The sequence below is a fragment of the Budorcas taxicolor genome, chromosome 11 (genome assembly GCF_023091745.1).
Source record: "Budorcas taxicolor isolate Tak-1 chromosome 11, Takin1.1, whole genome shotgun sequence".
In the NCBI taxonomy this organism is placed as follows: Eukaryota; Metazoa; Chordata; class Mammalia; order Artiodactyla; family Bovidae; genus Budorcas; species Budorcas taxicolor.
Window position 1 is genome coordinate 130,074,001 of NC_068920.1, and position 23,940 is coordinate 130,097,940.

Below are 23,940 nucleotides of genomic sequence, written 5' to 3' on the forward strand. Positions count from 1 at the left end.
ACATAGCAGGGGCTCCAGAAACACTTATTGATTGACTGTAGGCGACCGATGCTTGAGCACAATCCTCCAATGTCAGCAGCGGCTTCCTCGCAGCCAGCATTTAGGAGGCAGCCATCCACCCTGCCTGACTCCCAGGTTTATTGCCATGTAACTCCCACTGGCCCTAAAAGGCTGATCAGTAACGGTCTGTCCAGTGCCCACTCAGACTAATGAAATCTCGCAGCGGCTCAAAAGTGGCAGTGCCCCACCACCACCTCCAAATAAAATTAGGAGAAAGTGGATGCCTGAGAGGGTGGAGATACCCAGGGCTGGAACACAACCTTCCTCAGCTGCCTGATCCCAGCCTCAGGGCAGGAGTATCAACAAGTGGCTGTGGGTCGGTGTTCTGTCTCTAGACCCCTTCCAGGGTGACCCCAACTCAAAAGGAAGAGGACGCTGAGGCAAACACATTCCCAAGCAGCCTTAGTAGCCTCCTCGGGCAGGTTTTAGAGAACCGAACAGAGCCTGTGCTTCCCCAGGAGCCCACTGCCACATCAGAGAGCAGCTCAGGTGAGCAAGGAGCTGAGGCGGGCTCCTGACACCCCTTCCCACCTGTGTTCCTGTAGCAGGAGGCATCTCCCCATCTGATGGGCCTGCCATGGTGAGGGTGTCTGTCTTCATCTGGAGGATTAATGAGGGGAGAGGGAGCAGGGCCTCCTTTCCCTACCTTCTGCACGACAAGGTCCACTGAACCCTTTGGAGTGGCACTTAGCCAGGACCCAGCCTCATGGTCAGGGAAAACAGGCCACCCCCTGGGTTCATGCACAGGCCCACCCTCTTGGCTTTCATCTAACCTCCCCTCCCAACACAGTTCTTGCACACTTCCTCTGTGGGCAGTCCAGACTGAAGAGGCAGAGGGAAAGATCAGTGTATATGTGATATTGGTGAAAGGGGGTACGTGCAATTGGGCACACATTTTTGTAGGTCACTGCTAGGCTCGTGAAGGTTACTGGTAGCCACAAGGAGTAGATGTCACCATGAAAGATTTTAGTGCTCTTTTTAGATGTGATGAAATGCAAGAACTGGGCTCATAAGATCTTCTCCTGAAAATACCTAACTATCTGATGGCCTGTCCTGCCACCTTTTCCAGAGCACAGTGTCTCATTCTTGATCTCCACCCTGAACTCCTTTCAGGGACTGTTAATGGTCAGCAGTTGCAACAGCTAGTGATGTGATCCTTGTAGAGGTAGATGGCAAGTGCCAATCTGTAGATGACAAGCTTAACCTAACTCAGAGTTTCTACCCAGGGAGGGCCTCTGGAGAGAAAGTGGGGGCTGAGGCTGGGGGGCAAGAAGAGGAAAGAAGAGTCAGTGAGTATGATTGCCTCTGGGCTGGGGGGCTCCCGTGCACTGACCTCTCTAGCTCTCACTCCAGCCCAGGGCCCACTGCTGTTGTTAGCACTGCAGGGATAAGGGAGGTGATGGGGAGGAACATAAGCATTCCATACAGTTGGTGGGAAAATGAGCCAGGATGTGGCCCTGAAGTCTGCATCCTTCAGCCAACTGAACTACTTTGGTATCCAACTCCCTCTCAGAGATCCACACTCTACATGGAAAAGAGCTGGGAGAGCGTCCCAGACAAGAGGCCCTGTATGATCAGTAAACAAAGCAGCTCCCAGCCGTCCCTGTAAAGGACGGAGGAGGCTGGATAATAAGATTTTCTCCCCAAAGTTCAGCGCTGTCAGTTTCTGCTCGACTGGAACAGAGGTGGCTGGTGGCATTTCATCTCTCCTTCTGGCAGGCATTAGAGCAGCTCCTGGAAACGCAAAGGCCAGTTGGGTCTTCCAAAAACCATCACTCACAAAGCTCCCAAATTTCTAAACACACCTCACATCCTCCAAGCCAGCCCTTCCCTCCGATGACGGCCTAACTCTCTGGGTCTGGAGGTTTCCTCTCCCCCAGCCCATGGGGCAGAGCTGAGCCACTGGAGCATCCAGGCAGGAAAGAGCCTGTCCAGGTGCTTCATGGAACCTTCTCAGAAGCTTCTGAGTCACTTCAGCTAATCAGATGAAGAAACTGGGAGAGAAAATGGGGCAAGTATTAAGGCTGGGAAATTACATTTGTCAGCTTTGCACATAAAATTACACTATCCAAACGGTTGGGATAATGCAATCATGGGTGCAGAGCTCTTCTCTTCCTCCCTCTCTCTCTGCCTGCTCCCCACCCGGCAGTAATGAACATTAGGGGTGAAGAGGTGCAGGCAGGCTCTGTCGCCTTCTCTCTCTCTCTCTAAAAGCCCAGATAAGGACAGGCAGGATCCCCACCCACCCCCCACCCTGCGCCTGAGGACCCTGCCTCAGCTTTCTAACCTCTCTCTCCTTCTGTGAGCTTACATGTTATGTAGGAGGGCAGGATGGAATCATCTCAGTTTATATGAGAACAGCCCAACCTACAAGTATCCATAACTCGCAGAATCCTGGCTTCAAGCCAAAGTCTTGCCTCTGAGTTGGCTGGTGACAGTTGGTTTACTGTTTTCTGAGTACACATCTCTTGCCAAAGGTGGTGGGGGGAGGGATGGCAATTTAAAAGGAGTGGAAAAGAGCATTGGACCAGGAGTCAGAACCCTCAGCTGGCCTACACTTGCTGGCCTCCACTGTGCTCCTGGGGCAGGGCTCACCTCTCCCTGGCCTTCCGTCCCCTCATCTGATGGCTGATGCCTGTCAGCAAAGCCCCAAGTAACAGCTCGTGTTTGCGGGGCCAACACAAGCACAAACAGGCTAAAAATCTGCTGCATTTAAAAGGCAGGGTTAAAGTAGCCTGTCTCCAGGCCCCTCGTCATCCCCAGCTCTGTGGTTCTGCGGGCTGAAGGGACAGAGTATAAGTGAGCCAGAGCTCACTAACCCATGGCACTGCTAACGTGCCCAGAAGTGAGGGTGACAGGCTGTCCACACACACGCTCCTATGACTCAAGGACAGATGCCAATTCCAATGAGAAAGTTTTATGTGTTTCACATAAATTGATTGGGTCTATTTCTGCTAAACGCATTATCCATTCACCACAGAACAACTATTAGAGTTAATAGAATTTGTAGCTAGAGCCATTATGCTCCAAGCAAGCCCTTCTGGGGATGACAGCATTATTGGAAGGCAAGCCTCACAGGGCCCGCCTCCCTCACTCAGAACTGTCTTCTCACTCACTGGGGGTCTTTGTTTCCATCAGAGCCTTCCACACCCCAGCCCTGCAGGCCCAGTAAAAAACACCTATCTAATCTGGTTCCAGAAAATCCTGTTGTCTTGTCACCTGTGGGCACTGCCGACAACCTCGTGCCAGGCTGGAGGCAGAGACAAAGCTGGGACCCCTGTGTTAACTGTGGCTCTTTACTATGTGCCAGTTTTGAAGGCAGGAGGCCCCCAGAGTACTGGGAGGGAGGCAACAAGTAAGGGTAGAAGCCCACTCACTCCAGGGGGACCCCGGATTAGACTCCTGGTCTCATTGCATCGTTAATGGAAAATAACCAGTGACCATCTGGGAGTGCACGAACGTAGAAGCGAGCAGGCCGGCTGTTGGGGACCTAGATCCAGCCCAGGGTTCATCCAGGTGTGTTCTCACGTCATCTGTTTCATTCACCTGGCAGGGTGAGGGGGTACCCACGAGTGCTCCTGGTTAAAATGCAGATCCCTGGGCCCAGCAGACCTGTAAAATCATCATGTCTGAGGATGAAAGGGCAAACACTGCCTTTTTAACAAACTCACAAGCAAATCCTGGTTTAAAACAGAGTTTAGGAGCCCCAGACCACAGCCTGACATCCTCGATACAGATAGGCGTGGACCTGGAGATGGGGAGGAGGCAGGCTCAGAGCCATACAGCCCGCTCCGAGGGTTTAGTTCTTAGGCAGCAAAGGCCTTGCCTCCTGTGTCTCCTCTTCACACAGCAATAATAACCACGATCCCTGAGCACCGCTGGGTGCTGGAAGTATGCAGGACTCTTTCATACGCATCGTCTCATTTGCTTGTATGATGATATTATCCCCCACTGACAGTTGAGGAGCATGATGTCTGCAAAGAGGAAGTAACTTGCCCTAAGTTATACCAGTTGTGTAAAAGGCTAAAGAATGTTTCTTTAAAATCACGTGAAAAATAAAGTTTCCTAAGCCAGATAACATTCGGAAGGGCAAAGTTTCCTTAAAGAAACCTTAAAAGGAATCCCACTGTTGAGTGGGTCTTCTGGAGGAATCACCCTTCTCTGAAACACCCTGAACTGGAAATGTCAGTTTTTGTTTAAACAGAACATAGAGGCATCTTCACTAACATGCACAACAGTGCAGCAGGCGTACAGTGCACTCCCGCACGTGTAAGAAAGCTGACCATTGCAGCTAACTGGCGTCTTTCCGCGTACCCCAGCCTTCACGGGTGCACACGAAAGGCGCTTCTGTTGGCACTCGTTCGGTTGGAGGGAGCACCTCTTTGAGAGTTGGGCAGATTCTGTAGATATAATCCTTGGAACCCCTTCGGTCACTGGCCGTCTCCCTGCTCAGCTGGCCTGCTGTTAAGCCATGTGCTGCGAGTTCTCTCATTCACTAATTTTAGATTATCACCTATTTATAGCCTGCTGTGATGACGCAGGAATCACGAGCCCTAACAAGACCCATGGGTCCTAGTCACTGCAGCAGCTTCGGCGCCCTTCCTGTTAGGCTGTCATGCTTCATTTGGGCACAGACTCCCTTCCCCAGGAGCCAGCATGGCCATGCTCCAGGGAGGCAGGTGGCGTGGAACTGACTCGTGACTCGGGACTCATGATCCCTGCTACTCAAGTCCCTCTCAGAGCAGTCAGCATCCCCAGGAGGTGGCCGACACCAAGGCCCAGCGGCTGCTTGGTGGCTAAAGGAGAGGCAGCACTTCCGCAGGGACCTGGTGATGGTGGAGGGGGGCACCAAAGCCTGGAAGAGAGGCTGAGCTCCCTCCCTGGGCAGCGGAGTCTCATGGGTTTGCAGACGCCCCCTTTCCTCTGCATACCTGTGTCTCCAGCTACTCAGTACGCTTGGGGTCACTTATATGATCCTTACAGCCTTTCCCCTCACCCAGTCCCCCAGGATAGATTTCACTATACGGGTCCCTACTCTGCCACTTACTTAAAGCCATTCCCTTCTCCTTCCTGTGCCTTTGTTTCTTCACATTAAAAAAAATGGAGCTTATGTCCTTCGGGCTTCCATCGCACAGGTCTGATGAAAGGGTCATGTGAGTGAATCGGTGTCAAGGGCTTAGAGAGGTGCTTGACCCAAAGTGCACTGCATGAGCCGTCGTGATTTTCCCATTCTAAAACTCAGGAGACATAATCAGAAGGGTTATGCCGCCTGCCCTACCAGTCAACTGCAGAGCCGGGGTTCCCACTAAGCCAGCTCACCCCAAAGCTGTCAGCTTCCGTGCACATTAGGAACAATCCCAAACACCACGCAGCTGCTGACCATGGTTAGGGAGATGCTCCTGCTGCATCCAGCCTGGCTACATCCATCTTCTCTTTCCACTCCTCTTGGCATCTCCACTCAGAGATGCAACTGGTGTTCAACACAGAAGACATCATTGCTTTCTAGTTAATGTGTTCACAGAGCCCTGAATCAGTCCCAGGGGGAAAAAAAAGTCACACGAAGCTGAGTTTAATTTAACAAGTCTGTATTTGTGCCTGCTCTGTATCAAGCCCCTTGCTGGGTGCCTCAGAGCCTGCAGCTGGGAACAATCCAAAGTGCCCCTCATGGAAAATACACCACCCAGAGCTGGGCCCACATAAGCCTGACAGGAAGCCACTGCTACCCCAACGCAGGGAGTCTCCAGGTCCCTTTCCAGCATCCTTCTTGAGCACAGCTAGTAATCAGACGGGTCCCCCAAGCCCTGGCTCCGACTTTATTCTGCCGTGTGGTGCAAAGTTCTCTATTCAGGATTGGAGCGTTGCCAATTATGCTGAACTGAGCATTATTTTTGAAGAGAAATCCAGTGTCAGTTGAGAAAGCAATGGATCAGCAGTGGATTCATAACTTCCCAATAACCTTCCGACCCTGGGCCCCACTGGAACAATAGTGCCGCAGCATCCAGCTCTGACAGACTCAACAACGCCTCAGGAACCTCCAGTCTGACGTGATGTGCTGGTTGGCATTATAGCAAAGCTGCAGACAAAACGCCTTCACACCATGCCGCGGCCCTTTTAGCAACAGAGAGGACCCATTGCCTTTCTCTCTCTTCTTGGCTGGCCTGAGAAAACATGTTGTTTTTTCCCATTTGTTTCAGTGAAAGGTTACATAAATGGGAGACAATAAATGATCCGGGAACTCCAACTTCAGCACGCCTTAGCATCGTTTAGCTCCAAGACCAGCAGGACACAAAGGCCCCTCCATCAGTGCAGGTGCATTAAACACTTGTTATTTGGGAAGCCCACTTGTAATTACCATCCTTCCTTCAGACTTGCTGGTTCTGCCTGCAAAACAACCCCACGTCCCTTCAGAGCCTATTCAGCTCTTTGCTTTTTGCAGCAAAGTTTCAATGATCCTGGGCAGAAAGACTTTTTTTTTATTTGTTTGGGCACAGAACTGAACAGAGAAACTATGATAGGAATGCCTGGAATGCTAATGCTAGGTCCCAAAAGTCAGCTCCTCTTTGCCTGCCCCTCCATTGCCAAGAAGTGTAGGCTTCACTGATTCAGGGAAGAGAGAGAGAGCACAGAGAAGAACTCAGCCCAACCATGGTCCTCCGAGCTGGGTGCTCACAGAAAAGAGGAGGCCAGAGAAAGCACTGGCTTCTGGGGAGGAATTTGGGTTATGCAGATAGTTGTCTATTGCTCTGTATCAAATTACCATAGACACAGTGGCTTAAAACAACACAGATTTATTATATCAGTTTCTGTGGGTCAAGAAACCAGGTACAGCTTAGCTGGGTCCTCTGCTTCATAGTTTCTCATAAAGTTCTGTAAGGTGTTCACCAGGGCTGGGTCTCATCCGAAAGCTCAACTAGGGAAAGAATTATTCCCAAGATCATGTGGTTGTTAGCAGTTCCTGGAGAAGCTGTTGATGAGAGAGAGAAAGAGAGACAGAGAGAGTATAGGGAGTCTGCCAGCAAGATGGAAGTTACAATCTTATCACATAGTCATGGAAATAATATCCCATCACCTTTGCCATATTCTTTTGGTTAGAAGCAACTCAAAAGTCTTGCCTGTACTCAAAGGGAGGGGATTATGCAAGGCTGTGGCCACCAGAAGTTAGAGATCATTCGGATCCCCTAACAGCCTACCTGCAGTGGCTTTTGTTTTTTTGTTTTGTTTTGTTTTTATTTATTTGGCTGCTCTGGGTCTTAGTTGTAGCATGTGGGATCTAGCTCCCTGACCAGGGATCGAACCTGGGCCCCCTGCACTGGGAGCTCAGAGTCTTAGCCACTGGACCACCAGGGAAGTCCCTGCAGTGGCTTTTGTATGTGGGAGAGCAACCAGTCACCAGGAAGCTCTGAGAGTTCATTGTGGATTCTGATGGGCCAAAATCTTGGCAGCAATCTTAAGCCTCTCTGTTCAATATTCCATAGACACTCAAATATCACAAAGTACCTACTGAGTGCCAATCCATGGCCAGATGGAAAATGAATCAGAAAGAATCCTAGAGACCGTGGTTCCGGCTAGGGGACTTCAGGAGAGTCAAATATTCTCAGCCCCAGTGTTTTCTTTATCCCTAAAGTAGGAATAATAATTACCTGCCATGGTTCTTTCTCAGAGCTGGCTATTGTGGTGAGCAAATGAGATCATTTGCTCTGAAAGGTATAAAAGACTGTACTAATATAAAGTGTGTGATATTATTTTTAACATTATCAAACTATATTACAGAAAAGATTGGGCCAATTCACTTCTCCTTCATAGATTGCCTTCTGTACATTTTCAGTTCATTTATAATCCTCCTCCTCCACCTGTGAGCTGTGCAGCCTTTTATTTATACATAAATATATATTCTAGGCATATTTTTCCTTGTTTTTTTGCAAAACTTTCAAATACATTTTAATTATTGACCTCTTAGAACCAACCGTGTTAAGGGAAAAGGGGGACAGCATTTTGCATGTGGGATCCTTTTGTTCAATCGGTTCCTCCAACCCAGCTGATCGTCAATTTGCAGATGAAATCCTCACACTCTACTTCGGGGAAACACATAACTTGAGTGAAGACATAGAAGAATGCCTCCAGAAGACCCACTTCTTAATACAAATTGAAAGAGGGTTTCTAGTCTTTCAAAGCTTGTCAGAGTCCCAGAAATAATGGGGACTCCAGACCTTTCTCCAGGACAGCTTTCTAAGCCAATCCAGGTGGTTGGGTCTGAAAGGCCTGATTTGGTTTTTATAGTGAATATTGACAGTGACTTTGTAATAATGTAATAACATATTTTATTCATTTAATTTTTATTTATTATTAAGTGACTGACAGAATAATCCAATTCTGGAATTAAGGCTCATAGGTAAGGAAAATAAGGCACAGCTTGGGCTTGTCCAGCAACACAACTGGAAGTCAGAAGAGCTCCCTGAAAAAGAGAAGCACTTCTTTTCCTTCACCCAGATTTCTGACTTGGATCCTACTAACTAATTCACTCAGTCTATCAGCCAATCAGCTCCATCAACCATGGAGCCAGGGGTATGTCCATACTGCTAAAGAGCAGGATTTGAGCATTTCCTTAGAGACTCACTTAAGCCCACTTAAGCCTCAGAACCAAACCCGCAGTGTGTAACCCCCATATGAGTGAGTCCACAGCACCCATCTCAATATCCAATACTTTATTAACACAGCTCTGGCCTGACGCCAACTCGGGAAATAACCAAATTAGCCCCGAGACCTCCCTTAACTTAATTTTTACAGTGCTGCTTTCAGGATAGTGTTTTTCCTGTGGCATTTCTTCTCTCATGGGTTACTCACTTTCCCTCAGGGAACAGAGGGTGGCTGAGAACACAGGCAGCCATCACAGGAGCCATTAAAAACTGCCTCAGATGGCTGGGTGTCAGGGCTGTTTAGGGTAATCCAGTCCTGAAAGCCGCTTTTATCTCAACAGCCCAGACTCGCTGCCCTGTTGATGGGGAGCTGGCTCATTCCAAGGTTCTTCATGAAGGGATGTCTGCTCCCAGCAGAAGGGGATATGGGCCCCTGATCTTTGCTCCCCGGGAGACCTCAGCTTCTGCAGGCATCCTGCCCATCCAGAGGGACTGTGTGAGGCGCCTAGGAGACAAGGATGTAAAAGTGAAAACAGATCATTCTGTGAGCATGTCTAGTACGAAAGGCAGAGCTGCTGTTATTATTACCACTGTTACCCACTCCTAGCTTCTCATCATCAAAACAGAATAAGAGAGAAATGACCAGGAAGCAATGCATGAACAAACAAGGGAGGGGTGTGTGTGTGTGTGTGTGTGTAGATGCAAAATAGTTCAGTGTGAGAAACAAGCTAGAACAACATGGAAAATTGATCAAATGAAAAAATGTTGTAAAAAGAATAAATGTGATGGTCCACTTTTCTCTATAATCACAAGCCAGTTGTTAAACTTTTCTGCCTGGTTGACCATCTTATGAGATGAGATAAAAGTAACAGTTCTTCCCCATTCCCTATCTACTGCTCTAACATGTTTTAAAGACACTAAACAAACTGGAGAGTGGGAGTGACCCATCAGTGTACTGTAATTCAATACATTGAAATAGAGGGCCAAAGATCCCCAGCTCTGTTGGTGAAAAGTCACAACAACATCCTTTTATCTGAGGTTAGCAGATTCTTCTAGTACCTTCCACCATCCACCAAATATAAGTATCAAATGTGAATACATTCCAAAACCCTGAAATAAAGATTTTGTGCCTCTAGCTGCCCCTCAGTCTAATGCCCAGAGATTCTCTGTGCTTTCTCACACCCTCACCCAACACTAGATACCAAAAAGACTAATCATAGAACATCCTGAAGCCCTAAGAAAGTAAACCTGATAATAAAGAAAGTGAGTTAATAGAAAATATTTATGTCTGCAGTCATTTAGTAAAGGGTCAAATAGCCCCAATCAACTTAAGTCCAAATGGCACTATCGTGAAGAAGTTAAATTATACTCAGTGGGCTGTATCCAAAAAAAAAAAAAAAAGGCAGAATATGATGCAACAGTAAGTTATAGACCACAGTCACTGGGGATGTCCCCGAGATGAAATCTGAAAAAAAAACCCTGCAGTTCCAAGAGTAGAAATAAAGGTGAGGAGCCTGACCAGAGAGATGTCAAGTGATTCCTAAATTTAAAAACAATTTAAGCATCCTGGAATGATGCACAGCACCATTGGTGGTAAAAGCATAGTTTTTTTTTTAACCTCTCTGAATCTCTATGCAAAAATTGAGCAAACGTATATCAAAACTGAAAACCCATGGATATTTACAGCAAAAAATTTTTGGTAAGGTAGTCCCTTCCAACTCCCAAATACAAGGGAGTGAGGACAAAGCAACATAAAGTGTATGAGTAACTAGAGAATATTCTAATTCCATTATCACTTTTGTTCTTGAGAAGCAAGATTTGCAGTGTGGAAAAATAAATACAGATGTAATATAGAAGAGATTAAATTAAAAACCCTCTAGTTCTGAATTTGATTTGGAACTGTCAATGTAAACTCATGGATACTTTGTCATATAAATGTGTATACACACACACACACACACACATGTTTGTATATAGCCTATGTATTTCCTAGCTCTGTCCACTAAAAAAGCCTAGAAACAATCACAAACCCACTAGCAATAAGTGTCCATAGCACCCAGATTGTATACTTAACATGCTTTTTTTCACTAAAAGAAACCAAAGTTTTTGAAAAATGGCTGAGCGCAGGTCTGGGTAAGGAACATTTCTTCACACCAGATAGCAAGGGGCCAAAGGACACAGCTTAACTACTAAAAAACAACAACAACAAAGAACTCAGGAAGCTACCACTCACCAAAAATGTGATAGTTTGAGCTATTAAGAAATAATAATTATTAATTAAAACTCAAAATATGTTTAAACTCATGTACTCATAGTGATATACAAACTAGTCAACTTCAGAGCATAGTAGATGACCAATTCATTACCTTGAATGCTCCAAACAAGGAGAAAGAACGGAGCATTTATCTGCCTTCCCTACATGAACTGTATCACTGGGCAACCAAATAGTAGGTGAGAAGAAGCACCTCTTTAAGAATATATTCCAACTAATAAATATGGAAAAAGGATGAAATCTGAATATCATTATTTTGCAACTCTCAGTAAATAAACATATCTAGGCATTATGCTTCAACAACTGCTAACATCAAAAAAAGACAGAAATAATCAGACATTGATCTGGCATCTGGAAGGGGTTGCTGCTCCATTGTTTAAAGAGTGGAAATGTTTTAACCTCACAATAGCAACAGTATGTGTGTTATTTTCATTTTGCCCTGATAAGGGGGAACAGCTGGTTAATTTTCATCACGTACTCACAAAAAGGGTTACTTTCTCCAATTTATAATAAAGAATAGCATCAGATACATTTATGGATGGCGAATGACTGTATTTGCTTGGATTTGGGGTCATTATTTAGTTTAATGGGATCTACAGCGGCCATCAAAATGGTTCAGTATGCCACAGCTCCCATGAAGTTCAGCTCAGTCAACAAATACGGATAAAATTCAATTCCATAGATCAGAATCAAAATAGTATAAAAGAGCCACAGGAGCCATTGAACTCACTTCCATGGCACAACCATATAGGCTTCGGCGTGAGGCAGACCCTTATTATTGTGATTAATAGTGATAGTTGAGAACTTATTTTCCTTTGTGTCACGCTTTATTTCTTTGCATTCAATTGAGCAGATGAGATGGCTTAGGAACAGTAATAAAACCAGCACAGTCACTATCTAGCCTATTTTTTTTAACATTGTGCCGTATATTATTAATTGATTTGTTTCTTCTCAGAGGATGCTACAGTATAGGTAAAATGAAACCCAGTGCTTAATGGATTTTTCTTTACTCAGCTGTCTATAACCAATCAGTATTTTGATGTTTGTGGGTTCTTTACACAATTTAGATGTGAGTGAGTATTAAACTAGGTTTCCAGTGTGTGGTATAAGTGAGAACAAGATAAAGCAGTTCTTTTTTCTCTCTTTCTCTCTCACACATAAATGAGTTTTAATATAATAGTTTGGTTTTTGTTGTTGTTTTTTTAAGTAAGAGAAGAGGAAAGAGCTGGGCTTCTTTCCTCCCTGGCTACTTCCCTCCCATGCTTCCAATCCAGGATGCTCCTTGGGGGCCAGCTAATCCTCCTGCAGCTCCATGGAGCCTCTGGGATTAATGTAGACTCTGAGCTGGGGAAATGCGAGGACCCTTGGACTCTCAGATTGGCAGCTCACATCAAGCCCACCTCACTGCCAGTCTCACTATGACCTTGATCTTTTTAAAAACAAAGATTTTACCTCGTTGCTTTTTACCCAGTCCCTCTCATGTGTCTGCTGGTTGATCTTGTAAACACTCCAGTTACTGGAGTCTTTTGACACCCCCTGGCTCCCCATGACCTCTCAGGGGACCAGAGTCCTGACACTGATCACCTGCTTTCCCTGGTTTGTGCCTATGACTCCAATACCCACACTCTGCTAGGCTAAGCCACTGTGGTACCTTCTAGAACTGAGGGTCTACCTACCACATACCCTGAGCAACTCACCTCTCCCTTCATGGTGGCCTGCCTGCTCTCTGGGCCTGAGCAACCTTGTTGGGGTTTAACTAAGCCCTGGGCGCATGGATTTATAAGGAAAATAAAACCAGACGCACAGAAAGTCTCCAGGAGGATTTTATGGTAGTCGCAGCACTTTTTCAAGTCTTGAACTTAAACTCTGAAGATCCATGTTTCACTCCTAGCTTGGCTGTTAATCCACCCTGCACATAGCAGTCTGGCTCTCCTGGGAAAGTTTTCACAAAATGCAAATATTGTCCTTCCTCCATGTGAATCTGAATCTTCAGGGCCCTGGAACTGGTATTTTTAAAGGTCCTTAGGTGGTTTGGGAACCACTAAATTCAGAGATCTCCAGGGTTGTCCCATCTTGCTGTGGCATTCAGTGGTGTCTGTGAGATTCCAGGCAGATGAGCAACGAGAACCAACAGGATGAAGCTTCAGCAAGGCAAGCCCATACACAGCAGAAGCAGGACAGCTCTTGTTCAATGAGCAATAAACTCAGAATCCCCATACCCCTAAGAAGTGCTGCTCATGGGACACAGAAATTAATTCCAAACAACCTTGGGCAGATTTATGAGAATCAGAGCCATCGAAGGGAGCAAAGAGGACCTCCGTGCCTGAAAGGCTGTGAGCACAACAGACCTCGGCTGGATGAATCATGGGTCTGACCTGGGATGGCGAATCCTCATTCTGTGGAATCCACTTCAGAAAGAATTCCCACTCTGGACCTTTGCATCTGCAGTTGCTGCAAATGAAAACAGAATTTTGTGTATAGAAACCACCTGAGACTAATAATATATGTCCAATGAGTTGGGAAAATACTGTTCCTTTTATTGAGAAACAGCCTTAGGGTCCCTTCTTTATGGACTGAGGAATGTAAATCTTGAGACTGGGTGTCTCTGCTTTCCTACAGTCAAAAATTGAACAGGAAGTTACACACTTTATAAAGTATATTCTTTATGCATCTCTAATGCAAAATGTCCTTAGGTCATCATTTAATACTCACAGCACGTCTAAGTACTGGGTATTGTACCTCCACTTGTTCAGCTTAAGAAACTGAGGCTCAGATAGGCTACAGAGTTTACCCCAGTTTTCACACCTCATCAGGGGTAAAATCCAATGAGAAAAGTTGGCCCATCTGGATTCAAAGCCCATGCCCCTCTTCCTACCTCATCAGATGCCCAACTTGACCAGGAAGTAAAAACCCAGACTGTCTGAGAACATCTCAGAACCTTCAGAACAATATTAAGCGAGGCTGGCTTTAGAAGAGGTCCTGCTGAAGACAGATGCTCAGGTAGGGTGCCAAGTCCATGCCTTCTTTCAGCTGTCTTCCTCAGCACACTCTCCAGGGGGAAAAAAAACATATATGTATTTATGTCTGAATTCTTGGTTTCCAGGACCAAACTAACTAAATAAACCACCATGCTTCTGCCCCAGATTGACAAGGCTGCCCCCAAACCCAGGCTGCATGCTATAGGCACAGACTGACCTGCAGAATAGACTTGGAGGAGCTAGAGACCATGGGGTGGAATGGACTTTTAAACTTCTTTTCTGAGCTTTTCTTTTTCTTCCTGCTCCTACCCTCATCCCCAGTTCACTGAGTTTAAATTCCTAGGTGCTGTTGGCAGGGGGATCCATATTCACAGAAACCCTGGCCACATTTCCCATTGTCAGGAACAGCACCAGCCTTGGGTTGTAGGCAGGAGTCAGCAACATAACTTATTACATTTTTAGAGTTTTAGATTTTATAATAACCTTTCATACACCTCATTTCCCTTTAATTCTCATACCAATCTAGCCCCTTTCACAGACAAAAAAGAAGATGATCAAGGTCCCATAGTCAACAAGTGATGAGGCTGCTCCCAAGCCCAAATGTTCTTGCTGATTTCAGAGTCCGTGACCTTACCACATCTCCCCCGGCACAGCCCGCACGTGTAATTTGAGCACTGGAGAGGGTGAAAGGTCAACTGGCCATGACAGCTCTGCTGAAAAGCTTCCAGTGAAGAGTCAGTCCTTTGAATTAACAGATTACCCCCTTACAATGCAAACAGATGAGAAAATTAACCCTCAAGCATTCACACCAAAGATGAATGGATTCATCACCTTCTTGCCCTTGAAACGACCTTCAGAAACCAAATAGAAATCAACATCTTTCTTTAGAGAAAATGAAGCCAAGAAAAGTCCTGAGGGCTCAGTATTGAGTAGCTGTGTGTGCACTGGAACCTCAGCTAGAGCTTTGCTCTCCTGACCCCAGGCTGGGGCAGCATTTCAAAAGCCCACCGCAACCAGCCCGGTTTTTAGATTAGCAAAACTGCCCCCATGTAATCTCAATCTGATTGATGATAATTAGCAACCCAAATTAACCTTTCATTGTTTCATCAAGTTCGTTGAAAGTCATCAAAAGAATTTTATGTTTTAGCGAGCAAAGCTATATACACCCAAATTAATTTTTTCATAATTTTCTGTAGGAAGGATTCAACTTCATCTCTTTAAAGGGAAGTAATTTCTCCAATCTTATAATGAGATTTTTGTATTTTAAGTAAAAGTAACTTTATCAAGAGCACATTTGGGGGAAGTCTTTATAGGTTTAAACATGTTAGAATTCCCACCAGGATGAAATCTGACAATTCTCCAAGGTCCAGCCTGACTCAAAGATAAAATGTATGGAAGGAAATGGTCCAGCGGCTGTGGAGGGGTGGAGGTGTGCTGAGTATTCCTGAGACCCCCCCGAAGGGCCACCGGAGAGCATTGGGTGCTCTGGGTGAGGACAAACCTCCAGACAGCGGTGAGGGGCTTGGAACAGGAGGACATGCGCCAGAGGCACAAGTGATCATTTCCTATTTTTAACATTAAATAGAGAGCACAGAGCTGTTTCCAATGTGTTTCCAAGCCCAACCAATGAGGGGAAGGATGGCATGGAGCTGACTCTGTGCCCAGTTTACTCTTTCGACCTGCTTCAGGCTGAGAGGATCCTGTATGCAGAAGTCAGGTTAGATCCAGTCACAGTAGCACAGACTGAGCACTTCTTGTTTGCCTAGCACTGTCCTGGACCTGGTGAGAACCAGGAGAGGACCTAGCCTCCGCTTGTGCCTGTCTCACCTGAGAGGAGTCTTCTCTCCCTCCTCAGAACTCTCACGGTGCAGAGCTAGCTGGGCCCTTCTGTGACTCTTTTTCCCTGACTGGCCTGTGTTGTTGTATCCCTTTGGGTCTCCTTTTAGTTGCCTGTAAGTCTGTGAAGGCCAGGGTCCAAGTCTGTTCCCTGTGTGTGTCTCTACCTCTGGTCCAGGACCTGGCACACAACAGATCCTCACAGAAGCTTCCAGTTCAAATGACTGATTAGTGTTCTTTGCCCCAGCCTTGGTGCCATCTTGGAACAGGGGCTTGGCACCATGGAGCCAACAGCTCAGAGGCAGCGAGGGAGACCCCTGGAGAAGGGAGGGCCAGGCCAAGTGAGTGATTGCCTTTCCTCTTGTGTGCAGTTCACTGGCTGTTCACCACATGCGGGGCCAGTGGGCCCCACGGCCCCACGCAGGCCCAGTGCAACAATGCCTACCGGAACTCCAACCTGAGCGTGGTGGTGGGGAGCGAGGGCCCCCTGAAGGGCATCCAGACTTGGAAGGTGCCAGCCACCGACACCTACAGGTGGGTATGGAGGAGGGGAGGGTCAAGGGCAGACTCGCTCTCCTGAAGAGGACTGGGGTCCTGCCTGTGGGTGCATGCCTGACCCACTGGGCTGCCCAGGCAGGCCAAGGCCAGAGGCTCTGGCCCACACTGGAGGTGAGGGCTGGAGATGGGAAGATGGGGGATAATGGAATATGGCAGGAAAGGTAGCTATGTCCTCTGTCTGCCAGGCACCCACACCACAGACCATTTGTGGAGACGATATGCATGCATGAGCTAGCTTCAGAGTGTTCTCTAGTTTTATTAATAATTATAATTTGAATGGGCTGTTCTTTGACTATTACTTCATGCTGTTCGAATGAGGCAATAAATGTCAAAATGTTTGGGAAACAAAAGTATGATACACATGAAAGATGTTTCTTATCCTTGAGCCTCCTTTCCTGGGCCTTCATTGTTTGCTAGTAAAGCGACTATTCTTGAATTCTCATCCCAGGCCCAACCCCCACCTTAGAGCATTCCACTAGAGCAACGCCAGGCTGAGGGAGGCCCAACTCCAGCAGTAGGCAGCTAAGCCAAGCTAATGGCAAGGCTTCTAACCCTGAATGGGCATCAGAATGACACAAAGGCCAGTTATTTGCATGAACGATGGCATAATTATGCTTCCTATTTAAGTAGCCCAGCCATGTGCTGTACAAGGCCCAGACTGCTGGCCCTACTCGCAAAGTAAAAAAATGAAGGTGTTAGTCACTCAATTGTATCTGATTGTTTGACTCCTCTGTCCATGGGATTTCCCAAGCAAGAACACTGGAGTGGGTTGCCATTTCCTTCTCCAGGGGATCTTCCTGATCCAAGGATTGACCTCATGTAGATCTCCTACATTAGCAGGCAGATTCTTTATCATCTGAGCCACTAGGGAAGGCTTGCGAAGAGTATGATTGTATAGGTCTGGAGTGGGGCCCAAGAATATGCATTTCATTTTTATTCATGCTAAATATTTTTACATTAATGAAGCAAATATGACAACATGTTGGCGTTTACTAGATGCAGGTTGAGGAGGGAGACATAAACGGTATTCATTGTACTCATGGAATCTATCCACACATTCGTTCATCGAGAATGTGAATTTCTAGCAAGTTATCAGGTGATGCTGATGCCACCCCCAAAAACTACTGGGTTCGTCACACCCCAGACTGTCATCTTCTCACAGCTTGATGATGGGGGCAAGGTCAATGCCGCAATCCTCCTTTTACAAAGGAAGAAACTGAAGCTCAGGGTCAGGAGCCTCCCCACAGCCACAGGATCCAGAAATTGCCTCCAGGCCCAGCCTTCTGAGGCCCAGCCAGTGGAGGCTCTTTGCACAGCACTTGGCTGGGCTGCGTAAACAGGAAACATAATTATGCCATTGTTCATGCAAATTCCCCCTCCCCTCCCCTCCGCAGAGGGGAGTGGGAAATGAGCTGCTTCCCTTCCTGCAGCCCCCACCCACCTCCCATACAGCCTCAGCCCCAGGGGAAGGAAAGGAGCTTCTCAGGTTGCCCCGTTTTCTGTGCAGTCCCACCCCCTGGGACCTCGAGTAAATGCGTTCTGGGGAAACCCTAAGTGCTTTTTAAATGACTTCTGGGCAGGAATGCAATAACAAGGTTTGGCTGCAATGCGATTAGCAGCTCCAGGTCCCACAAATCCCCAGTAAATGGCCAAAGACATCCGGCTACCCCTGCCCCTACCGCACTGAGCAGGCCAGACCTCCCTTCCTGCCTGGCTGATTTGCCAGAGGTCACCCACTGTCCTAGAGAGAAGAGGATGCATGTCTGTTGAGGACCCACTAGGTATTTCTCCTCCTTGTAACAATGAGGAAGATGTCATTATTATTGTATTTATCTGTATTCCCTTGTTTCCATATGAAGAAACTGGAGTCAGGAAGTTAAGCAACAGATCTAAGGCCGCATGTCTGTGTCTGCATGCACACGTGCTAAGTCACTTCAGTCGTGTCTGACTGTTTGTAAGAGCTGAACTGTAGCCCACCAGCTCCTCTGTCCATGAGATTCTCCTGGCAAGAATACTGGAGTGGATTGTCGTTTCCTCCTCCAGGGGATCTTCCTGACCCAGAGATCTCACCCTCACCTCTTACATCTCCTGCATTGGCAAGTGGGTTCTTTACCACTGGCACCACCTGGAAAGCCCCCTTAAGGCCCCCCTAAAGAGGCCCCCTCAGTGACAAAGATGGAATTTGAACCAAGGACCCTCAGGCTCAAAGTCTTTGTGTTCCCTCCATTGAAACTCACATCTGGACTCTGAGACGCAAGAAACAGCACCCACCTTCCGGAAGCCTCCAGAAATGAGAGCCTGGCAGGGGAGGCCCCACTGCTTGAAGGAAGACTGGCCAGCCCAGCGCTTGATGTAAATCCCCACGTATGAAAAGCAACATGAGGAAGGCAGCAGAGGAGTGGCAAGGCAGACAGAGACCTCAACAGTTACCTCCAGCAAGACCCGCTGTCCCATCTTTGCCCAGGGCGACTCCCAAGTTAGACTGGTTCAAGTCCCCTGAGATTCACAGAGGTTCTCTTAGGCTGTTTCCCCTAAGATAGGGTGAATCAGACCCCCTTCCAAACTTGGGCAGGTCACTGAATCTCTTGAGACTCTGTTTTCCCATCTAAAGGTGAGGGTTGGGAGTTGCTGACACCTGTCCAGCTGGTTGCAAAGATCATGTACAAGTACCTCGCACATGTCTTGCACACGATAGGTGCTGCCCAGCCCAACATCTGCAAGAAATCTGCTGGAGTAACCATGGTGTCAGGCAGTGGCCAGACAGCATTTCCAGAACAGCAGTAGTTCCCAACTTCTGTGCTTCTGAGGACTTTTTTCTGGTTTTTTGAAAGATTATGCCTGCCAAACTACACTTCAGTTCAGTTCAGTTCAGTTCAGTCACTCAGTAGTGTCCGACTCTTTGCGATCCCGTGAATCGCAGCACGCCAGGCCTCCCTGTCCATCACCAACTCCCAGAGTTTACCCAAACTCATGTCCATTGAGTCAGTGATGCCATCCAGCCATCTCATCCTCTGTCCCCTTCTCCTCCTGCCCCCAATCCCTCCCAGCATCAGAGTCTTTTCCAATGAGTCAACTGTTTGCATCAGGTGGCCAAAGTATTGGAATTTCAGCTTTAGCATCAGTCCTTCCAATGAATACCCAGGACTGATCTCCTTTAGAATGGACTGGTTGGATCTCCTTGCAGTCCAAAGGACTCTCAAGAGTCTTCTCCAACACCATAGTTCAAAAGCATCAATTCTTCGGTGCTCAGCCTTCTTCACAGTCCAACTTTCACATCCATGCATGACCACTGGAAAAACCATAGCCTTGACTAGATGGACCTTTGTTGGCAAAGTAATGTCTCTGCTTTTGAATATGCTATCTAGGTTGGTCATAACTTTCCTTCCAAGGAGTAAGCGTCTTTTAATTTCATGGCTGCAATCACCATCTGCAGTGATTTTGGAGCCCCCCCAAAATAAAGTCTGACACTGTTTCCACTGTTTCCCGATCTATTTCCCATGAAGTGATGGGACCAGATGCCATGATCTTAGTTTTCTGAATGTTGAGCTTTAAGCCAAATTTTTTACTCTCCTCTTTCACTTTCCTCAAGAGGCTTTTTAGTTCCTCTTCACTTTCTGCCATAAAGGTGGTGTCATCTGCATATCTGAGGTTACTGTTATTTCTCCCGGCAATCTTATTATTAAACTTATTAAACTACACTTAAATAATAATTAATTCATTTCCCCATTTTTTAGTAATCACAGCCATATCTAAGTCTAGCCAGGTTTCTGATCTACATGAATTGCCACAATATCACCACCCTGTGTTGCTATGAGCCCAGCCCAAATGGGAGAACTGCTTTCATTTCTCTCTTTGGAATGTTGAGACTAGGTAGCTCGAAGTCCCTAGCACTCCCTACTGCACACTGACCAGAAACACACACAGGAGTTGTTTTTCTGTTGAAGCAAGACACTGAAATGCTCACATTGCTAAAGGGGACTTTTTTGAACTGGCCTGAAAAGCACCATATCAAAATGAAAGAATCAAAACCCAAAATGTTTGGTTTGGGTTTTGTTGTTGCTGTTGACTCCTTGTTTTTTAACCCAACAAAGGCTGTTACAGATATTCTTGATGCTCATCTAATCCTTGACCTTAGATGAGGCTTGAAACTTGGACAATAATGTCTGTTGGTCACATAATGTCACATGAAAGAAGCAGACCATTAAATGATTCGCTATAAATCATTACAGCACATCGAAGTGCTATGCGTGCATGCATGCTTAGTCGCTTCCGTAGTGTCTGACTCTTTGCAACCCATGGAGTCCACCAGGCTCCTCTGTCAATGGAATTTTCCAGGCAGGAATACTGGAGTGGTTTGCCATTTCCTCCTCCAGGGGATCTTCCCAACCCAGGGACTGAACTTGTGTCTCCTGTGTCTCCTGCATTGGCAGGTGGATTCTTTACCCGCTGAGCCACCTGGGAGGCCCCAAAGTGCTATAGCCTACATCAAAATGTCCCCCAGTCAGAATATCCAGGTTGAGGGGGTCAGGTGCCTTTTTTCTGGAAGATATTTCCTCCGTAGTGACTAGTACTAATCCTTATTTAGTAAGTACAATTCATCTAGTGAGACAAACAGGACACCCAGAAGACAGATGTGATAAAATGTTCTTGAGAACAGAAAGGTTGGGAGCATTCCTTAGGGAGTCCACCTATTCCTGGAAGAGTGTGGCACTCAGCTAGTATTGTCTGACTGCAGCCTGAGACCTGGCACTATTATAGCTCCAGTCAAGGTCTCTACCTATTGATCAGAGAGGTTAAGGAAAAGAAACTACTACTTCCCAAGCACCTACTGTCTGCCAAGGTGGGGCATCATTGTCTGAGGCTTCCTCGGGGATGCGTACAGGTGAAAACACCCCCACTCTTTGTTTGTAATTAATTTGTATTGGAGTATAGTTTTTTACAGTGTTGTGTTGGTTTCTCCTGTATAGCACAGTGAATCAGCTATACATTTACCTGCTCTCTTGATTCCTTTCCCATATAGGTTGTTACAGAGTACTTGGTAGAGCTTCCTGTGCTGTATAGCAGGTCCTTGTGTGTGTGTGTGTTAGTCGCTCAGTCGCATCCAACCATTTACAGCCCCGTGGACTGCAGCCCACCAGGATCCTCTGTCCATGGAATTCTCCAGGCATGAATACTGGAGTGGGTAGCCATTTCCTCCTCCAGGGGATCTTCCCGACCCAGGGATCAAACCCGAGTCTCCTACACTGCAGGCAGATTCTTACCATCTAAGCCACCAGGGAAGCCCAGGTTCTTATTAGTTACCTATTTTATATGGTACTGAAAGCCCACACACACACAAACACGCACACACACACACATACATGCATGCACACACATGTGCACGCACATACACAGAGATGCACGCAGAGATACATGCACGCATGCGTGTGCGTGCACATACACACACAGAGAGATGCACGCACGTGTGTGCACATGCACACACACACACATTGCTGTACTGTCCTGAGCTTCCCTTTCCCCTAGATTTTCTACTTTTTCTGACAAAACAGGAAAGGGGTCCACACCTGCTCTCCTTCTGCTTTGCAAATCTCAGAGAACCGTACTAAGCACCTATTAGGACACTGTGCCTGACACCTAAGTTTGTAGAGGGTACAAGATCCAGTCTCTGCCTCCAAAGGAGCCCCAGCCAATGGTGGACGTAGGAACAAAGCATTTCCGTGTGATGTACCAATGCCACACCGGAGGTTTACACACCGGCCTGCCATCAGAGGCCAGGGAAGGGCCAGAGTTCATGGGTGGCTTCCGCAAGGAGACAGAAGCCCGAGTTTCAGTCTTGAAGGTGACGGAGTTGTCTATGAAGAAGAGGGGAGGGCCTTCCTGGTGGAAAGAGCCCCTGGGGGAGCCGGGGACTGCAGGAGCTGAGGCCAGACCTGGCCCTGAGACTGGAGCCTCACCTCCCAGTTGCATTGTGCTCCTTCTGGTGATGGTGTGATGAGGAGAGAAAAAAGCAGGGAGGCAGGGAGAGCAGAGGGAAGGCTGTTGAGGTCATCTAGGCCAGAGTCAAGTGGGGCTAGACGAGGGCAGGGGAAACATGGCGAGAGGGGTTGATACGTTTGGGAGGTAGAGTCAGCGAGACTAGAGGACTGAGTGGATGGGGGATAGGGGAGCAGATGATACCAGGAGGACAGTGAGTTAGGGGCTGAGGAAGCCAGGACAGTGAGTGACAGCTCCTGTCCCAAGGAGCCTGACTGGGAAGGACAGGCAAGGATAACAGGGAGGGGGGGCACCTGATTTGAGAGGTTTCCCAGTTTGGTTCTGAGTGCCCGTGGGGGTGGGTGACTGAGGTGGGTCAGAGCGCGAGCATGGACTGTGGATCGTGCTGGGGCAAGAATCTCAGCCTCACCGTGAAATGGAGGCACGCGCCCAGCTCTGAGGCCTGGGGGTATTTAGTAGGATTCCATGTGTGACACACCCTTGCTGGGGCAGCCGCACGCCAGAGGTATCGGCCAGCCAGCCTCTCATTCTTCCTGACTTTTTCCCATCTTCATCCTTCTCTCCCTCCCCCCAGCCCACCTGCCTGTCTTCCTTCCTTACTACCTCTCCAGGGCTCCACATCCTTCCCAGCCCTCCTCCCCCAGCTTCCCACACACACACACGCACACACGCATGTATATGCACGCACACACAGATTGTCCATAAAATCATTGGTCTCATTTGTCAAGCACAGCCCACAGCTCCTGACAGCAGCTCTCACATGGTTCACTTGTTTCTCAGACAGCGTGCAGGAGGTCCCAGATTGCAGCTGCAGCCAGCCAAGCCCGCCCGCAGACCTGGCCGCAGCTGTTCCTGATGGCCTCTGTCCCTGACACTCATTTCCTCACCCGGCTCCAGAGACCAGCGAGTACAGCTGGATCACACCATCGTTCAGATCCACCCGCAGCCATGAAGCACCTACTGCACGCTCGGCTCTGGGCCAGGGAAAGGGTGGGGGTGGTGTCCACTTGTCTGTCTGGAGCCGCAGACCTTGTAGAGAAGACTGAGCCTCTGGTCTTTGCAAAGACTGCAGAGCAGAAAAGTTCAAGAACAGTTCACAATGCCAGGACAGTTCTAGACAAGCGTAGAGCAGAGTCACGGGCACGACTCCTTGCCAGGGTAATTGTGCAGAGAGCTATCGCCCTAGACAGCATAGAGCAGGGCAAGTCAGAGTGTGGGCCTGGGGGAGAGGGGGTGGTGCATGGAGCAAAGATCCATGAGCCGCAGGCAGAATGAAGCTCGGGTTCTACCTCTGATACACCGTGTGACCTCCCCTCTGCTTTAGGGCCTCATCTGTCAAAGGAGGGGTGAGAAGGAGAGGTCACTGAGGTCTCTTCTAGCTCTCATACTCCTGGTCAGGAAGGCGGTAAGGAACACAAATGGACAATAGGTCTTGCTCATCGGTGCAAAACTGGAATGGAACAGGGACAGCCTCTACTGCTGACCTGGGTGTCACCTGATGGCTCGCAGGACCCATCTGGGTCATCCGACTATACAACTGAACAGAGACCTCGTGCTGCCGAAGCCCTGCACACATCCAGCATCTCTGAACACACCCAGCATCTCCGCG

At 47.6% G+C, this 23,940-nt stretch overlaps 1 protein-coding gene across 1 annotated transcript in view; it reads left to right on the top strand.

The window, feature by feature from the left end:
* ALK (ALK receptor tyrosine kinase) overlaps positions 1 to 23,940 on the top strand; it is a 730,858-nt gene that overhangs the window by 656,481 nt on the left and 50,437 nt on the right. Inside the window, exon 12 of the mRNA XM_052648260.1 lies at positions 16,151 to 16,313. Within this exon, the coding sequence (XP_052504220.1) occupies positions 16,151 to 16,313 (163 nt within the window). The remainder of the gene's footprint in view (positions 1 to 16,150; positions 16,314 to 23,940) is intronic.